The sequence below is a fragment of the Monodelphis domestica genome, chromosome 2 (assembly GCF_027887165.1).
Source record: "Monodelphis domestica isolate mMonDom1 chromosome 2, mMonDom1.pri, whole genome shotgun sequence".
Lineage (NCBI taxonomy): Eukaryota > Metazoa > Chordata > Mammalia > Didelphimorphia > Didelphidae > Monodelphis > Monodelphis domestica.
The window spans coordinates 207,595,227-207,611,739 of record NC_077228.1 but is presented as its reverse complement, the minus strand read 5'-3'; the positions used below and the strand labels follow the sequence as shown (position 1 = coordinate 207,611,739).

General features: G+C 36.4%; 1 protein-coding gene across 18 annotated transcripts in view; it reads right to left on the bottom strand.

Moving 5' to 3' along the window:
• EFCAB3 (EF-hand calcium binding domain 3) overlaps window positions 1–16,513 on the bottom strand; it is a 722,802-nt gene that overhangs the window by 233,734 nt on the left and 472,555 nt on the right. For all 18 annotated transcript variants that reach the window (XR_008916397.1, XR_008916396.1, XR_008916398.1 and 15 more), the window contains 4 exons: window positions 14,910–14,963; window positions 14,107–14,211; window positions 12,922–12,975; window positions 10,351–10,452 (listed from right to left, as the gene is read on the bottom strand). Coding sequence is in view for 15 of the 18 variants with exons in the window: in XM_056817026.1 (XP_056673004.1) it covers window positions 10,351–10,452; window positions 12,922–12,975; window positions 14,107–14,211; window positions 14,910–14,963 (315 nt within the window). In the remaining 3 variants the exon portion in view is untranslated. The remainder of the gene's footprint in view (window positions 1–10,350; window positions 10,453–12,921; window positions 12,976–14,106; window positions 14,212–14,909; window positions 14,964–16,513) is intronic.

The following is a 16,513-nucleotide window of genomic DNA, read 5'->3' as shown; positions in this document are numbered from 1 at the left end:
CTTTCTCATAGATACCTCTGAGTTGTTCAGGATCACTGTATTGCCACTAATGGAGAAGTCCATTACATTCGATTGTACAATGTTCTCCTGGATCTGCTCCTTTCGCTCTGCATCACTTCCTGGAAGTTGTTACAGTTTCCATGGAATTCCTCTACTTTATTATTCCTTTTAGCACAATAGTATTCCATCACCAACATATACAACAATTTGTTCACCAGTTCCCCATTTAAAGGGCATCCCTTCATTTTCCAATTTTTTGCCACCACAAAGAGAGCAGCTATGAATATTCTTGTACATGTCTTTTTCCCTATTATCTCTTTGGGGTACAAACCCAGCAGTGCTATGGCTGGATCAAAGGGCAGGCAGTCTTTTAGCACCCTTTGGGCATAGTTCCAAATTGCCCTCCAGAATGGTTGGTTCAATTCACAACTCCACCAGCAATGTATTAATGTCCCAACTTTGCCACATCCCCTCGAGCAATCATTACTGTTGCTGTCATGTCAGTCAATCTGCTAGGTGGAAGGTGGTACCTCAGAGTTGTTTTGATTTGCATCTCTCTGATTACAAGAGATTTAGAATACTTTTTCATGTGCTTATTAATAGTTTTGATTTCTTTAACTGAAAATTGCCTATTCATGCCCTTTGTCCATTTGTCAATTGGAGAATGGCTTGATTTTTTGTACAATTGATTTAGCTCTTTATAAATTGGAGTAATTAGACCTTTGTCAGAGGGTTTTTTTTTTTAATGAAGATTGTTTCTCAATTTGTTACTTCCCTTCTAATTTTGGTTGCATTGGTTTTGTTTGTTCGAACCTTTTTAAATTTAAAGTAATCAAAATTATTTATTTTACATTTTGTAATTTTTTAAAACTCTTGCTTGGTCTTGACATCTTTCCTTTCCCAAAGATCTAACATGTATATTATTCTGTGTTCACCTAATTTACTTAGAGTTTCCTTCTTTATGTTCAAGTCATTTACCCATTCTGAGTTTATCTTAGTGTAGGGTGTGAGATGTTGATCCAAACCTAATCTCTCCCACACTGTCTTCCAATTTTCCCATCAGTTTTTATCAAATAGTGGATTTTGGTCCCCAAAGCTGGGATCTTTGGACTTATTACATAGACTGTCTTGCTGAGGTCACTTACCCCAAGTCTATTCCACTGATCCTCCTTTCTGTCTCTTAGCCAAATACTAAATTGTTTTGATGATCACTGTTTTATAGTATAGTTTGAGATCTGGTATTGGAAGGCCACCTTCCTTTGCATTTTTTTTTCATTATTTCCCTGGATAGCCTTGATCTTTTATTCTTCCAAATGAACTTTGTTATGGTGTTTTTCTAATTCATTAAAAAAAGGTTTTTGGTAGTTCAATGGGTATAGCTGCATTTCTTTTTTTAAATTTAAATTTATTGATTAATTAAGAAAAATCTTCCATACTTAGATGATTCATGTTCTTTCCCTACCTTCCATCAACCATCTCCCATAGTCAATTGCAATTCAATTGGGCTTTCCATGTGTCATTGATCGAGACCTATTTCCATATTATTGATATTTGTACTAGGGTGATCATTTAGAGTCTACATCCCCAATTATATCCATATCAAAGTATGTGATCAAGCACTTGTTTTTCTTCTGTGTTTCTGCTCCCACAGTTCTTTCCCTGGATATGAATAGTGGTCTTTCTCATAAGTCCCTCAGAAATATTTTGGATTATTGCATTGTTGCTAGTAGAGAAGTGCATTATAATTGATTATGCCACAGTGTATCCAACTCTGTGTATAAATTTCTCCTGGTTCTGCTCCTTTCACTCTGCATCAAATCCTGGAGGTCATTACAATTCACATGGAATTCCTCTAGTTCATTATTCCTTTTAGTACAATATTATTCCATCACCAACAGATACCGCAATTTGTTTAGCCATTCCCCAATCGAAAGGCAGTCCGTCCTTTTCCAGTTTTTTTGCTACCACACAAAGCACGTCTATAAATATTTTTATACAAGTTGTTTTCCTTATTATCTCTTTGGGGTATAAACCCAGCAGTGGTATGATTGGATCAAAGGACAGGCAGTCTTTTAAATCTCTTTGGGCATAGTTCTAAATTGCCATCCAGAATGGCTGAATCAATTCACAACTGCACCAGCAAAGCATCAATGTCCAAATTTTGTCAAATCCCCTCCAACATTTATTACTTTCTTTTGCTGTCATGTTAGCTAATCTTCTAGGTGTGAGGTGGTACCTCAGAGTTGTTTTGATTTGCATTTCACTGATTATGAAAGATTTTGAATACATTTTCATGTGCTTATTGATAGTTTTGATTTCTTTATCTGAAAATTGCCTATTCATGTCCCTTGCCCATTTATCAATTGTTGAGTGGCTTGCTATTTTGTATAATTGATTTAGTTACGTATATATTTAAGTAATTAGACCTTTGTCAGAGTTTTTTTTTTATAAAGATTTTCCCCCCAATTTGTTGCTTCCCTTCTAATTCTGGTTGCATTGGTTTTGTTTGTTCAAACCTTTTTTAATTTAAAGTAATCAAAATTATTTATTTTACATTTTTTAAAATTCTTGCTTGTTCTTGAAATCTTTCTTTTCCCGAAGATCTGACATGTATACTATTCTGTGTTCACCTAATTTACTTAGAGTTTCCTTCTTTATGTTCAAGTCATTCACCCATTCTGAGTTTATCTTGATGTAGGGTGTGAGATGTTGATCCAAACCTAATTTTTCCCTTACTGTCTTCCAATTTTCCCAGCAGTTTTTACAAATACTGGATTTTGGTCCATAAAGTTGGGCTCTTTGGGTTTTTCATAGACTGTCTTGCTGAGGTCACTTACCCCAAGTCTGTTCCACTGATCCTCCTTTCTCTCTCTTAGCCAGTACTAAATTGTTTTGATGACCACTGCTTTATAGTATAGTTTGAGATCTGCGATTGCAAGGCTTCCTTCCTTCACATTTTTTTTCTTGATTTCCCTGGATAACCTTGATCTTTTGCTCTTCCAAATGAACTTTTTTTAATGTTTTTTTTTTAATTCAGTAAAAAAGGTTTTTTGTAGTTCAATGGGTATGGCACTAAATAAGTAAATAAGTTTGGGCAGCATGGTCATTTTTATTATGTTAGCTCATAAGCAGTCAATGGTTTTTCCAATTCTTTAGATCTAGTTTTAATTGTGTGGAGAATGTTTTGTAGTTTTATTCATATAGTTCCTATGTTAGTCTTGGCAGATAGATTCCTAAGTATTTTATATTGTCTAGGGTGATTCTAAATGGAATTTCTTTTTCTAATTCTTGCTGCTGAGATGGGTTGGAGATATATAGAAATGCTGATGACTTATGCGGGTTTATTTTGTATCCTGCAACTTTGCTAAAGTTGTTGATTATTTAGAATAGCCTTTTGGTTGATTCTCTGGGGTTCTTTAAGTAGACCATCATATCATCTGCAAAGAGTGATAGCTTGGTCTCCTCATTGCCCATTTTAATACCTTCAATTTCTTTTTCTTCTCTAATTGCTACAGCTAGTGTTTCTAGTACAATGTTAAATAATAGAGATGATAATAGGCATCCTTGTTTCACTACTGATCTTGGGAAAGCTTCTAGTTTGTCCCCATTGCAGATGATGTTTGCTGATGGTTTTAGATATATACTGTTTATCATTTTTAGGAAAGGCCCTTCTATTCCTAAGCTTTCTAGTGTTTTCAATAGGAATGGGTGTTATATTTTGTCAAAGGCTTTTTCTGCATCTATTGAGATAATTGTGATTTTTGTCATTTTGCTTGTTAATATGGTCAATTATCTTATTGGTTTTCCTAATATTGAACCATCCTTGCATTCCTGGTATGAATCCTCCTAGTCATAGTGAATAACCCTCGTGATCACTTTCTGGGGTCTTTTTGCTAGTATCCTATTTAAGATTTTTGCATCTATATTCATTAAGGAGATTGGTCTATAGTTTTCTTTATTTGTTTTTGAGCTGCCTGTCTTTGGAATCAGTACCATATTTGTATTGCAAAAGGAATTTGGTAGAACTCCTTTCTTTCCTTACTCTGGCAAATAGTTTGTATAATATTGGGATCAGTTGTTCTTTGGATGTTTGGTAGAATTCATTTATGAATCCATCTGGAGCTGGGGATTTTTTCTTAGGGAGTTCTTTGATGGCTTGTTCAATTTCTTTTTTCTGATAAGGAGTTGTTTAAGTAGTCTGTTTCTTCCTCTGTTAGTCTAGGCAATTTATATTTTTGTAAATATTCATCCATATCATCTAGATTGCCATATTTATTGCCATATAATTGAGCATAATAACTTTTAATGATTGCCTTAATTTCCTCTTCATTAGAGGTGATGTCTCCCTTTTCATCTTGGATACTGTCAATTTGGTTTTCTTCTTTCCTTTTTTTAAATTAGATTGACCAGTAGTTTGTCTATTTTTTTCAAAGTATCAGCTTCTAGTCTTATTTATTAAATCAATAGTTCTTTGACTTGCAATTTTATTAATTTCTCCTTTGATTTTTCGGATCTCTAATTTAATTTTCATCTGAGGATTTTTAATTTGTTCACGTTCTAGTTTTTTAATATGCATGCCCAATTCATTGACCTCTGCCCTTTCTAATTTATTAATATATGAACTGAAGGATATGAATTTCCCTGTGAGTACTGCTTTGGTTGCATCCCATAGATTTTGAAAGGATGTCTCATCATTGTCATTGTCTCCCATGAAGTTATTAATTGTTTCTATGATTTGTTCTTTAACTAACCAATTTTGGATAATCGTATTGTTTAATTTCCAATTAATTTTTGATTTGCCTCTCCATGTACCCTTACTAATTATTATTTTCACTGCATTGTGATCTGAGAAGTTTGAATTTATTATTTCTTCCTTTTTGCACTTGTTGCAATGTTTTTATGCTCTAATACATGGTCAATCTTTGTGAATGTACCATGTGCTGCTGAAAAGAAGGTGTATTCCTTTTTGCCCCTACATATCTCCACATATCTACTAACTCTAATTTTTCTAAGATTTCATTCACTTCTCTTACTTCTTTCTCTGTAGTCATTTTTAATGGAATGCCATTTTTTGTCTATTTCTATTTAGTTTTGTTAGTAATATAGCTAAAGTTTGAAAATTTGTATGGCTCTATTTTATATTTTTCTACTTTGTTAAAGTGTTTAAATTAATTTTTTTATTCTTGATGGGTGTCTAAATATAATTTCATATCAACTGTAAAGGTCAACAATTTTTTTCCTTTTCTGTACTTATTCAATTTTTTAAATTGCAAAAAGTAGAATTACAATGCAATTGGTAGAACGCCATGAAATAACAAAGGTGACAATGGATATTTGTGATTTACTGTGATTTCACAGTGAATGGACATGTATTTCTAACTCCACTATAACTCTATTTGTTGACAAAAAAAGAACACAATCCTTGAAACAGAAATGCTTTCCTAGTGAGAGTCTCATAAAGAGATACTTAAAGATGTTCAAAGTTATCTATTTGGGAGTTCTCTGTCTTGTTGCGGATGGCAGAGTGCTAACCTTTTAGCTTGAGATTTTCAAAGATGCTGTATATTCGATTACAAATTTTGTGTCCTCAGAAAAAAACACAAACTCTATGGGTCACAATTTCTTTATCTATAAAATGAGGCTAGATCTGATGATTTCTAAGATCTCTTCTAGCTCCAAATATATTAGTACCACATTTATGCTCCCATAGTTTCTGTGACTTTTGTCCTTCTCCTCCCAGAACATTGTCAAAGGGGTAAACACTCAAAGTGCTGGGAGTTTCTCTTCCCTGTCTTGATATTGTAAGCACTGGACCACTCTGCTTATGGATTTGGTAACCTCAAAAAGTTGACATGTGGTCACCATATTTTGCTCATTTTTTTCAATGTTCCCTATTAATTATATGCAATTGCTTGGTAACACCTTTCCATGCACCCCTATATTCTCTTCTGTATGACATAATTTTTAAATTTTGAGGATTGATGTATTCCATAATTGGCTAGAAGCATGAGTGGCCAAATGTTAATTTTAAAAGACTTGTTTTTATGAGAAATGTGGTACAATGAAATGATCCTTGGATTTCTCACAGGCAACCTAGGCTAGTTCCTGTTTAACTGTGGGAAGAACTGGTCCTTCTTTATTCCTTATCCTATATATACAAACTCAGGTACAAGTTCTATAATCTTATGACATAAAGTCATGTCAAGATGTATGTAATGCATATTCCTTATCTACTAGGGTTTTCCCTGTTTGTGTGGTCTAGACAAACTCTTGAGTGGTTGTAGAGGTCTTCCATGAGGTTCAGCAATATTTGTATAGTTTTGATGCAACCATGAAAATTTTGTCCCCCAAGATCACTATCTGTAGGATGAAAGAGTCCACCAAGAAATCCTATTTAACTTTAACTCTCTACCAGATCTTCTTTTATCACAGTGCTGAATATTATTGTGATGATACATATGCTGGCTTTCTGACTCATGTGCTCTGTTTGTGTTATGACAGGCTCATTGAACAAGTTTATTTTTGCAAGGAATCCTGATTCATGTTAATATAGGGATGGGGATAAAAGATTGGAAAAGAGATCCTAACATGTTCCTTTGTTCTACTGAATCAAATGCTTTTTTCATAATCAGGAAATAAGCAAAATTGGATCTTGTGTTTTCTCCATATTTCAATGAACTACAAAATGACCAATTATTGTAGTCCATTGTTGAATATCTCTTGTTTGTTCCTCACTAACACTCTCATCATGGATGCTCTTGGATTATGTAGAGAAGACTCTTGTATAAATATTTTATATTGGTGGAAGAATAGGCAAATGGATCAGTGATTGCTTTTGTCTTCTAAGTCATCTTTTTGTTTAGCATTAATAAGATCCCATATATTTCCTTTCATATCTTCATATTTCAGACATGAGTCCAATACAGTTACCAATATAGACCAAAGTCTTATGTTAGCTTAATGCTATTGAAGCTTAAAATTACACAAAGACTTTGGGACACCTGTATATATCAGCACTGTCACACTTGTGTCTTCTTTAGGCCAAAGGTGTAAAATCCACACCAGGTCCATGTGGGCAGGTTTTTTTTTTTTTGTATGAGATTTCTTTGTAGTCTTCTTTGTATGAGATTTTTTATCCCTTCTATGAACTTATATTGGTTTGCGATATTTGAGTAAAAGTATTCTGTTTCTATTCCCTGTGATGATTTATTAGTTTGTTATTGAAATCAATACAGACCTTTTCCATTTAATTTTATTTATTGTTCTATTTTTTGTCCTTAAATGCACTAGAGATTACTTTTTGGGGGAGATTCCTTTTAGAGTTTTCAGTTTTTTCAACCTTTAGCTTGTATGTTAATATCAGTTAGTAGCAATTCTAAGACAGAAGATCTGCAACTCCTAGTCTATTGGAGTTATGTGACTTGCCCCCAGTTCAGGAAGCTAAGAATTATCTGAGGCCAGATTTAAACCCACATTCTATATTGCCTAGGTATGAAATTAGAAAACAAGTATTGTTTTATTAATTTGGGGATAAAAAGTAGAGGGCTGGCTTGAGAAAGATTTGGAGTTTGAAGCAGAGCTGAGAGAGCATGTTGATTTCAGATGTTGACAGTATTAACCATTTTTCTGTGTTAGTTACTCTCTCTGGTAGGTGGTTCTTGGTCTTTGGCAGTTGGCAGAGAGACACACACTCTGAGACTCTCTCTTAGGGCTAGAGGAGGTAATATCTTTGCCCCTCTCTGTGTCTGAAGGAAAGACCTGAAGGAGCTTAGTGTTTTTCTGATTTGGGAAACACTATTGACTAAATATTGTGGTTTTCATAGATTGATTTAACTCTGAGAAGACCAAAGAAAAACCTGGTCTTTGGTTTGGACTATGAGTCTGCTAAGGTTCAGAGTCCTAACTTGATTTTTGTTGAGACTCTACCAGCTAGCCTTTGCTATTTTATAATTTGAAGGCGAAGTTAAGAATTATAAGGATAATGGTAGTAGTTTTTATTTAGATAGTATGAATTTGGGTTAGTCAGATCAAGGAGGAGTGGTGTAGCCTGTGAAACACAGGAGATGTGGTTCCTTCTGGAACCGGGGAGTTTATTTGTGTGGATTTAGAATTCCTCAGAATTAGAAATCCTGTTTTATCCATATATATTTAAATAAACATTTTATTTTTATAGTAAGAGTCTCTTTAGCGTCCTTGTGCCTGGCTCTGAAGGGAAGTTCACATTTGAGCTTCACTTCATCACTGAAGATAATTTTGATTACATCTATCAAAAGTATCTGAACAGTTTTGAACCTGTATTATGGTTTCCAACCTATGTTTTAGTAGTGCGCCATTCATTATTTTTTACACTAAGTATCCCATCACAAAGTTTTATTTAAACTAGTTTAACTTTAAACAATTTCTCTGTACTTTAAGAGACAATATTGATTATAAATATATGCATCATCTCTTTCCTTGAGATTTTACAAATAAGTTCACTAACTAAAATTAGTGTTGCCATCCTAACCGAGTGTTCTCGTATAGTATAGTTCTTCATTTGGCATATAAGCCAAACATTGACCATCAAAGGTATTTATTGGATTCTTTTGATATTCCTAATGAGACATTAGAGTAGTTAAACTTCAGGCTTTTAATTGCCATCCATGTTATTTTTCATGCCTATTTTTTCATTTGCATTGTAATTCACCTGTTTAATAATTCAGGATTGAACTGTTTCAATTCTATGCCACAACTTTCTCACTATTGTGCTCTTGATTTTTCTATCTTATAATTTTTGATATTTTAAGAGTAATATTCAGAGTATTATATCAAGAAGATACTACAAATTTGTATATTCTGATCTTTTTCTTGATATGGTATTGGATTTACTGTTTAAAGCTGTTCCAGTGATCATTTTACATAAATCAAAAGACATTTTTTAACCCAGAAAATATAATGTTTCTTTTTTTAATGGTCTTTGGTGCTTGCTAACCATATACCCATGAATTCTCTTCTTCAAAGACCTGCCCCTGATATGAAATTAAGATACTTCTGTACAGTCTACAAATTGCAGGTGTCTATTTTTTCCTTATTATGAATATTTATCCTAAGTTCTCGAATAAGGGATGACCACGTGTTCCATGTAAATGGGTTTCTTGTTGCCTTTGGATGTATGATTAGTGAACTCCACCAAATTGTTCTTTGCCTCTTCAAAGTATTTATTTAACTATTGTGTGACTATGACTGATTTAGTTGTAAAGTGCTTTCCAAACATTAAGACATTTTTGACTCATCAAAATCCTGAGAGGCAAATGGTATTTTTTCCATTTTACAGGTGAAGAAACTGAGTTTGGGAGAGATCTAGTGAATTGTCCAGAGTCACACAACTAGAAACTTTCTGATGTCTAATTTGAACTCAGCTCTTCCTGATTCCACACATAATACTTGATCCACAATACCACTTCATTACCTATAGTATCTTTGGTAATCTATTACTTTTTATTTAGTTTATTAGCAAATTCCCATGTCTACAATGCTTAACTACATTTAAGATGGTAGAGAAACAAAGATTCTTCAGGTGCTATCCTGGAAGAGTAATAACAAAACTGTGATTTGGATCTTAGTCCTTGATTTATTCCCAATGAGGTCCTCCTTTCTATTTACAACATATTTCCTCTTAGGAGGAGTCTGAGGAGCTTTTTAACACTAGCCCAGGCAAGAGTTAGACAAACTAGGAAACATTGTGAATTCTTATATGGAAAGGAGAGAAGTTTACTGATTATTTCCTGGTTGGCCAGAGTGGCAGAGTTTAGTCTTGCCTTCTTCTCACAGTCTAATATATGGCAGGAGCTTGCTGCTTATATTTCTGGGGAAAGGGGTGGTAACATTGAAACATCATAATGAGTTTGAGGTGTCCTCTCATGGTGAATCCTTTCTCTATCACTCTGCCTGGGGAGCAATTTTGGCTATCAGTTTCCTATCATATTCCTTCACTTCTTTTAGTCCCCAGTCCCCAGTCCCTTTGCTAGCCCACTTGGGGTAATAAGATGACTTCCTATTTGAGGCAATATTGGGTTATTTTTCTATCACTTCCTCACTCTATTCTCTTCCATCTTCCCCTACTGATTTCCTTTGCTTTTATTCTAGTGTATTAATTTCTTTTCATTTTAGATCCTCCCCTTTCTCGTTATCATTTTTAAGGCATGTAAGTTGTTAAAATCATATGATTTTTCACTAATTGCCCTCAGACTGAAGAACTCCAGCCTAGGGAGAAGGGAGAAGCATCTTTCTTTAGATAGTATTAGACATTTTCACACTAGCAAACCCAAATTCCCCTGACAGCCACTGGAATCTGGAATCTGGAACACTCACCACCAACTGGAAGGTATTCCAGGAGATCTTTCTGTTCCTCTTCTGTGAGTTTGATCCCCATATCCTTCAGGAAGTCTTCCAGGTTTTGAACATCAATGGTTTCTGTTTATAAAAGATGAGAATGTTGAATGATGTGAACATGAGGTATATGTAATGAGTCCAGAGTGTGAAAAATAGTACCAATTCCCACGTCTCCAAATTCAATAAGATGAGCAGTTAGCCATTGTCAGGAACCCAATCATGCTGGAAAAATCATTTATGAATTTGGAAACAGAAAATACATATTTCTGGTTTAGGGAACTCTGCTAGACTTAAAATTCTTAAACTGAGGAATATTAAATGAGTCTTAGGCCTTAGTCTGGTCAACAGTGGCAAAATCTATGGCAACTTATGCTATATTGGTCTGATTGATAAGTTGGGTTTGGTTTTTGTTTCCTTTATTCCAGTGGCTTTGACTCATCAAAATGCCTTTCTACATTTTAATCTTAGACTTAGAGACCTAGAATCTGGTATGTCTCAACAAGAGGATAAGTGAAACATGTACAGAGAGATTACATTCTAGCAAATTGATGACTTGCAACAAAGAGCCTGGAGAGTATATAGCAAATCTGAAAGGGGATTTCAGTAGAATAATAATCATGTGAAACATTCATCCAACAGAAGGTACTTTCATAGTTGTTATTCTGCACTTCTGAGACTTGTTCCCCCTCTGTTCCAGATCCCTTTGCCCAGTCATTTGTCTAATATTGCCATTTTCCCTTTGATAATGATTCTCCTATCTACTCCCTTTTCTGTCTACTCACAGTGCTCATCCTTAGCTCAAGCCATCCTCCATCTTTCTTTTGAAGGAACTCTGTAATTTCCTTTGTAGGAAGGAAACTGGCACTGAGGAACTATTTTGGTATGTTGTCCCCAGAACTTGGCTGGTTCCTGAGACCCAAGAAGGAGGGAAGAGTGGTAGCTGGTGGAGAAAAGGGGCTTGTGGGAGATAGAGCCTCAGAGGTGGTCTTTTGCCCTGTGGACTTGAGAAAGACAGGTGCTAAGGACCTGAGTTTGGGACCTCAAATCTGTGGTGCCAGAGGTTTGACTCAGTTTTCCTTTGCACTTGAAGACAGAAAGATCCCTGACATCTCTGGATCACTGATCTAAGAAGCAAAGAAAAACAACTGCTGCTGAGGGGTTCTCTACCCCTGAACCTCATGGAGGTCATGCCAAAGATTTGTCCCATACTATTACCTTCCCAAGAAGGACACAAGTGACCTGTTTAGAGTAGGCTAGTAAAATGATTAAAGAGAAAGGAGGAAAAGAAAGGCTGAAGCCTGAGCCTCTTGGCTCAGTTGAAGAAAGAAGTGACAAACTGCTTGGATAGTATTATAGGGTTCCCTTATCCCTCTGAACTAATCCTTCCCTTGTATCCTGAACAAATAAATCACCCCTTTTCTGGGGAAAAAGTCAGATATAAGTTGTCAGAGAAATTAAGGAAGAGAGATAGAAAGAGAGGAAGAGGGTACTAGGGTAGGCTGGCTATACAGCTTTGGCAAAGTAAAGTCAAGAGTAAACAGAGACATTCAGCCTGCTCGACAGGACTGTGTATCCAGAGGAGACTTCTTGGGTCTCAGGAACCAGCCAAGTTCTGAGGACAAGTCTACACCACAATCCCATAGAAGCCTACTTACTGGGACATGGCCCCTGTTCATCCCTGTCGGAACATCTTATCAGGGATGCCCCTTCTATATTTTGTAGGAGTGAGGGAGAGGGAGAGATAAACAAACTTTCTCTTCCTCAACAACTCTTGCATTCCTTTACCTCTTATCCCTTCTTCTCCTTTTCTCCCCATCTATCCTCTCTTATAATCATAACACTCCTAATCTCTTCCCTAGAATCAAGAGCCTCTTCCTCCTCCAATTTATCTACCACATAGCAACCTAAGTGATAGTTTCAAATAATAGATCTATTGGCCATATCTCTCAATAGATTACCATTTCTGCATTTTTCCTGAATCAAACACATAAACTCTTCTCTGCTCACTTTCCCTGTGTATTTCTGTCCACACACATGGTCTTCCATTTCCTATTTCTATATTATATTACTGGCTATTCCTCATGTTCTCCTTACATATAAAACAGAGTTACTTTATTCCTTTGAGATGAACCAGAATTTCTGTTTCCTATGAGGAAGTTTTCCTGATTCTGCCAGTGGTAGGGCTAACCGGCCCTAATTTTGTCATATTCAGTCTGTACATATTTATATATGTACATGTTGTGTTTCCAAAAGAAAGCATTTTTAATTGGGAATATTTAATTGTTTTAGTGTTTGTATCTCCAGCGTTTAGAAGAGACATGGTGGGAACTTACTAAATGTTTACCAATAGATTATGTCACTGTATACAAATGCAGAAACATTTGTAATATGTACTGTTAGAGAACTTCCCAAGAGGTACATAACTTGACCCATTGACACAGCAAGCAAGTTTATTCTAAGGCTCTATTTCTATCCACTTTGCCATGCTTCCTCTCATAGATTCATGTGAAAAATATTGAGATGGTACCTGTCTTTTCACTTCTTACTCACCTTGAATAGTTTTTGCATTATCGATAACTTCTTTGAGGTTGACTTTTCCATCACCTATAAGAGAAGCCACATGTTAGAAGGAGATCTGGTGAAAAAGAACCTCACAAAAAAGCATTTCATTGGACTTCTGGTCAAGATGGCGGCTTAGAGAAAGCTAAAGTCCAGATCTCTTGAAACCCTTTCTTACCGATCTCAAACCAAATGCTCCTAGGGCACAGAAATTCAAAATGATCAACAGCATAGACCTCGGGAGTCCTCCTCCTGGACCTGGACCTGGATCAAAAGGTACACCCCCCCCCCAAAAGCCAGAACCCGAGACCACTCGGACCTAAGGGGTAGGCAGAAGGAAGGTCCTAGGACCCATCCCCCCAACCCAGAGCACCGAGTCCGAGTCTGAGGCAGCAGAGGCAACCTCAGAGCCCCATGGCCTGCTATTCTGAAGGCCACATCCTGAAAACAATCTAACCCTGTCGAGGGGGCACCCAGACAGCAGGGAAACAGAGAGGGACAGGGGAGCTTGTAACCACCTGGGAGGAGCCCTCAGAGCTCCTGGAAGACGCGGCCCCTCCCCCTCAGAGAGCAGGGTCGTCTGGAACAACAGCAACCCTCAGGGCTGGCAAAAGGGCCTCTGGAGCCGGCTATTCTGAAGGCCACATCCTGAAAACAACCTGACCCAGTCAAGGGGGCACCCAGACAGCAGGGAAACAGAGAGAGGGGGGGGAGCTTGTAACCCCCTGGCTGGATCCTTCCATCGGAGTCTCACGAAAAAAGTCCCTGCCTCAAGGCATACTAAATTCAACCCAGGGAAAGCTAATCTCATTAGGAGCCCTCAGGGAAGCCATGGCCCCTCCCCCAGCAGAGTGCTGGCTCTCCTTGCCGGCTAAGGCACAGGAACAAGGGCCAAGCCAGGCTTAGAGCGTGGAAATAAGGCAACGGAGAAGCATCAGGAGGGTGCCGAGGAGAGGAGGGCAGTAACAGGGACACATCAGCAATTCCTGGCTTCCCTTGAAGACAGAACAACAACTGCAACAACTTTTTCTGAGATTATAAATCTAAGGTGTATCAGACGCTTTTATAAAATCTTTGTACTTGCATGCTAATTTTAAAATAGCTTATAATATATATTCTAACACCTTGTAATATAGTATTTTCCCCAAAGCATACAAAGGCATAAGAAATGCTCACCATCAATTGGCAGCTGACTCAATAGCTCCTCAATTTCTTTATCTGAAAGTCTGATGTCCAGATTTCCAAGAACCTGGTCCAGTTTGTTGACATCAACATTCCCTCCTTCAGGAAGAAGAAAATTGAAGAATGTAATTATGCCAGAATTCATTCAACCCTAAGTATATATACATATATATTATTAACTGTACTAAATAGTGAGAATTCAAAGCCAAGTCAAGCCAGAAAGCACTTATAAAGTCATTCCTATGTGCCAGGCACTGTGCTAAGTGCTGGGAATAAAGAAGCACTCTGCCTGCCATCAAGCAGCTCACAGTCTAATAAGGGAGACAAATAAGGAAACTATGAAATTATGCAAAAGAATTAAATGTTGCATAAAGACTACAAATAGATTCATCAATCCCAATTGATTGAGGGTGAGATAATACAAATAACAATTCACATTTGTAAAGTACTTTTCAAATATTCCTGAAATGCTTTTTCAGAGGCACAGAAACAATCTCTAAGGGCACACATGGGGAGTCACTGGGAAAGCTAGGAAGGTGATCAGTTCAAAGTTCAGTAAGGACTGAACTGGTAAAGCCTAATGAATGCTTTATGGCAAAGCAGACATGGAATCTCCAGACTTCTGGCTAAGTGGTTTGAAGTTCTCTGCAGTCACAGAATCTGGTGAATTGCCTTCTATAGGCTGGTTGCATGTAAAGAATTGCAGGTCATGAGGCAGAAGCTCTGAATCAATAAATTGGAAGGATGATAGAAATCACATTATAATCATTAAGAAGAAATAAAAGCTTCTCACTCACCACTGAGGTTCTGCAGAGCATTCATTACATTCTTCTTATTCACCTTTTCATTGGCTGTAAAACAAGGCACAATTCAGGTCACAGAGGAAGTAAGAGAGAATAGTATAATGGCCCAAAGTTCATCATTCTATAAAGCTAGTCCATGTAGAGTGACCTGTTCTTTCCTTGTTCCCACCAAATGAGAATAGCTTTGCTTCTGATAGGTATTATTTCAAAAGCTCTTCACTGGAGAACCATTTTAGAGGAGATAATAGAGAGCACTGTTGTAGAAATGGGTTGTGTTTTTTAGTTGGTGAAACAATGACTCCTTAATTTAAATTAATTACATTTATTCATTCATTTAATATATAACTTTTGTTTTAGAAAGTATATGATGAATTAAACAACCTAATTCCAATATTGTGTTTCTCTGGGACATTTTCTGAACACCTGTTCTCTTTTGTATATTTAATTTAATTTTTTAAAACCCTTACTTCAGTACTAGAAACACTAGCAGTAGCAATTAGAGAAGATAAAGGAATTGAAGGCATCAAAATAGGCAAGGAGGAGACCAAGTTATCACTCTTTGCGGATGACATGATGGTCTACTTAAAGAATCCTAGAGATTCAACCAAAAAGCTAATTGAAATAATCAACAACTTTAGCAAAGTTGCAGGATACAAAATAAACCCACATAAATCATCAGCTTTTCTATATATCTCCAACACAGCTCAGCAGCAAGAACTAGAAAGAGAAATCCCATTCAAAATCACCTTAGACAAAATAAAATACCTAGGAATCTATCTCCCAAGACAAACACAGGAACTATATGAACACAACTACAAAACACTCGCCACACAACTAAAACTAGACCTGAACAAATGGAAAAACATTAACTGCTCATGGATAGGACGAGCCAATATAATAAAAATGACCATCCTACCCAAACTTATTTATCTATTTAGTGCCATACCCATTGAACTACCAAAATACTTCTTTACTGATTTAGAAAAAACCATAACAAAGTTCATTTGGAAGAACAAAAGATCAAGGATATCCAGGGAAATAATGAAAAAAAACACATACGATGGGGGCCTTGCAGTCCCTGACCTAAAACTATATTACAAAGCAGCAGTCATCAAAACAATTTGGTACTGGCTAAGAAACAGAAAGGAAGATCAGTGGAATAGACTGGGGGAAAGTGACCTCAGCAAGACAGTATACGATAAACCCAAAGATCCCAGCTTTTGGGACAAAAATCCACTATTCGATAAAAACTGCTGGGAAAATTGGAAGACAGTGTGGGAGAGACTAGGAATAGATCAACACCTCACACCCTACACCAAGATAAATTCAAAATGGGTGAGTGAATTAAACATAAAGAAGGAAACCATAAGTAAATTGGGTAAACACAGAATAGTATACATGTCAGACCTTTGGGAGGGGAAAGGCTTTAAAACCAAGCAAGATATAGAAAGAATCACAAAATGTAAAATAAATAATTTTGACTACATCAAACTAAAAAGCTTTTGTACAAACAAAACCAATATAACTAAAATCAGAAGGGAAACAACAAATTGGGAAAAAATCTTCATAGAAACCTCTGACAAAGGTTTAATTACTCA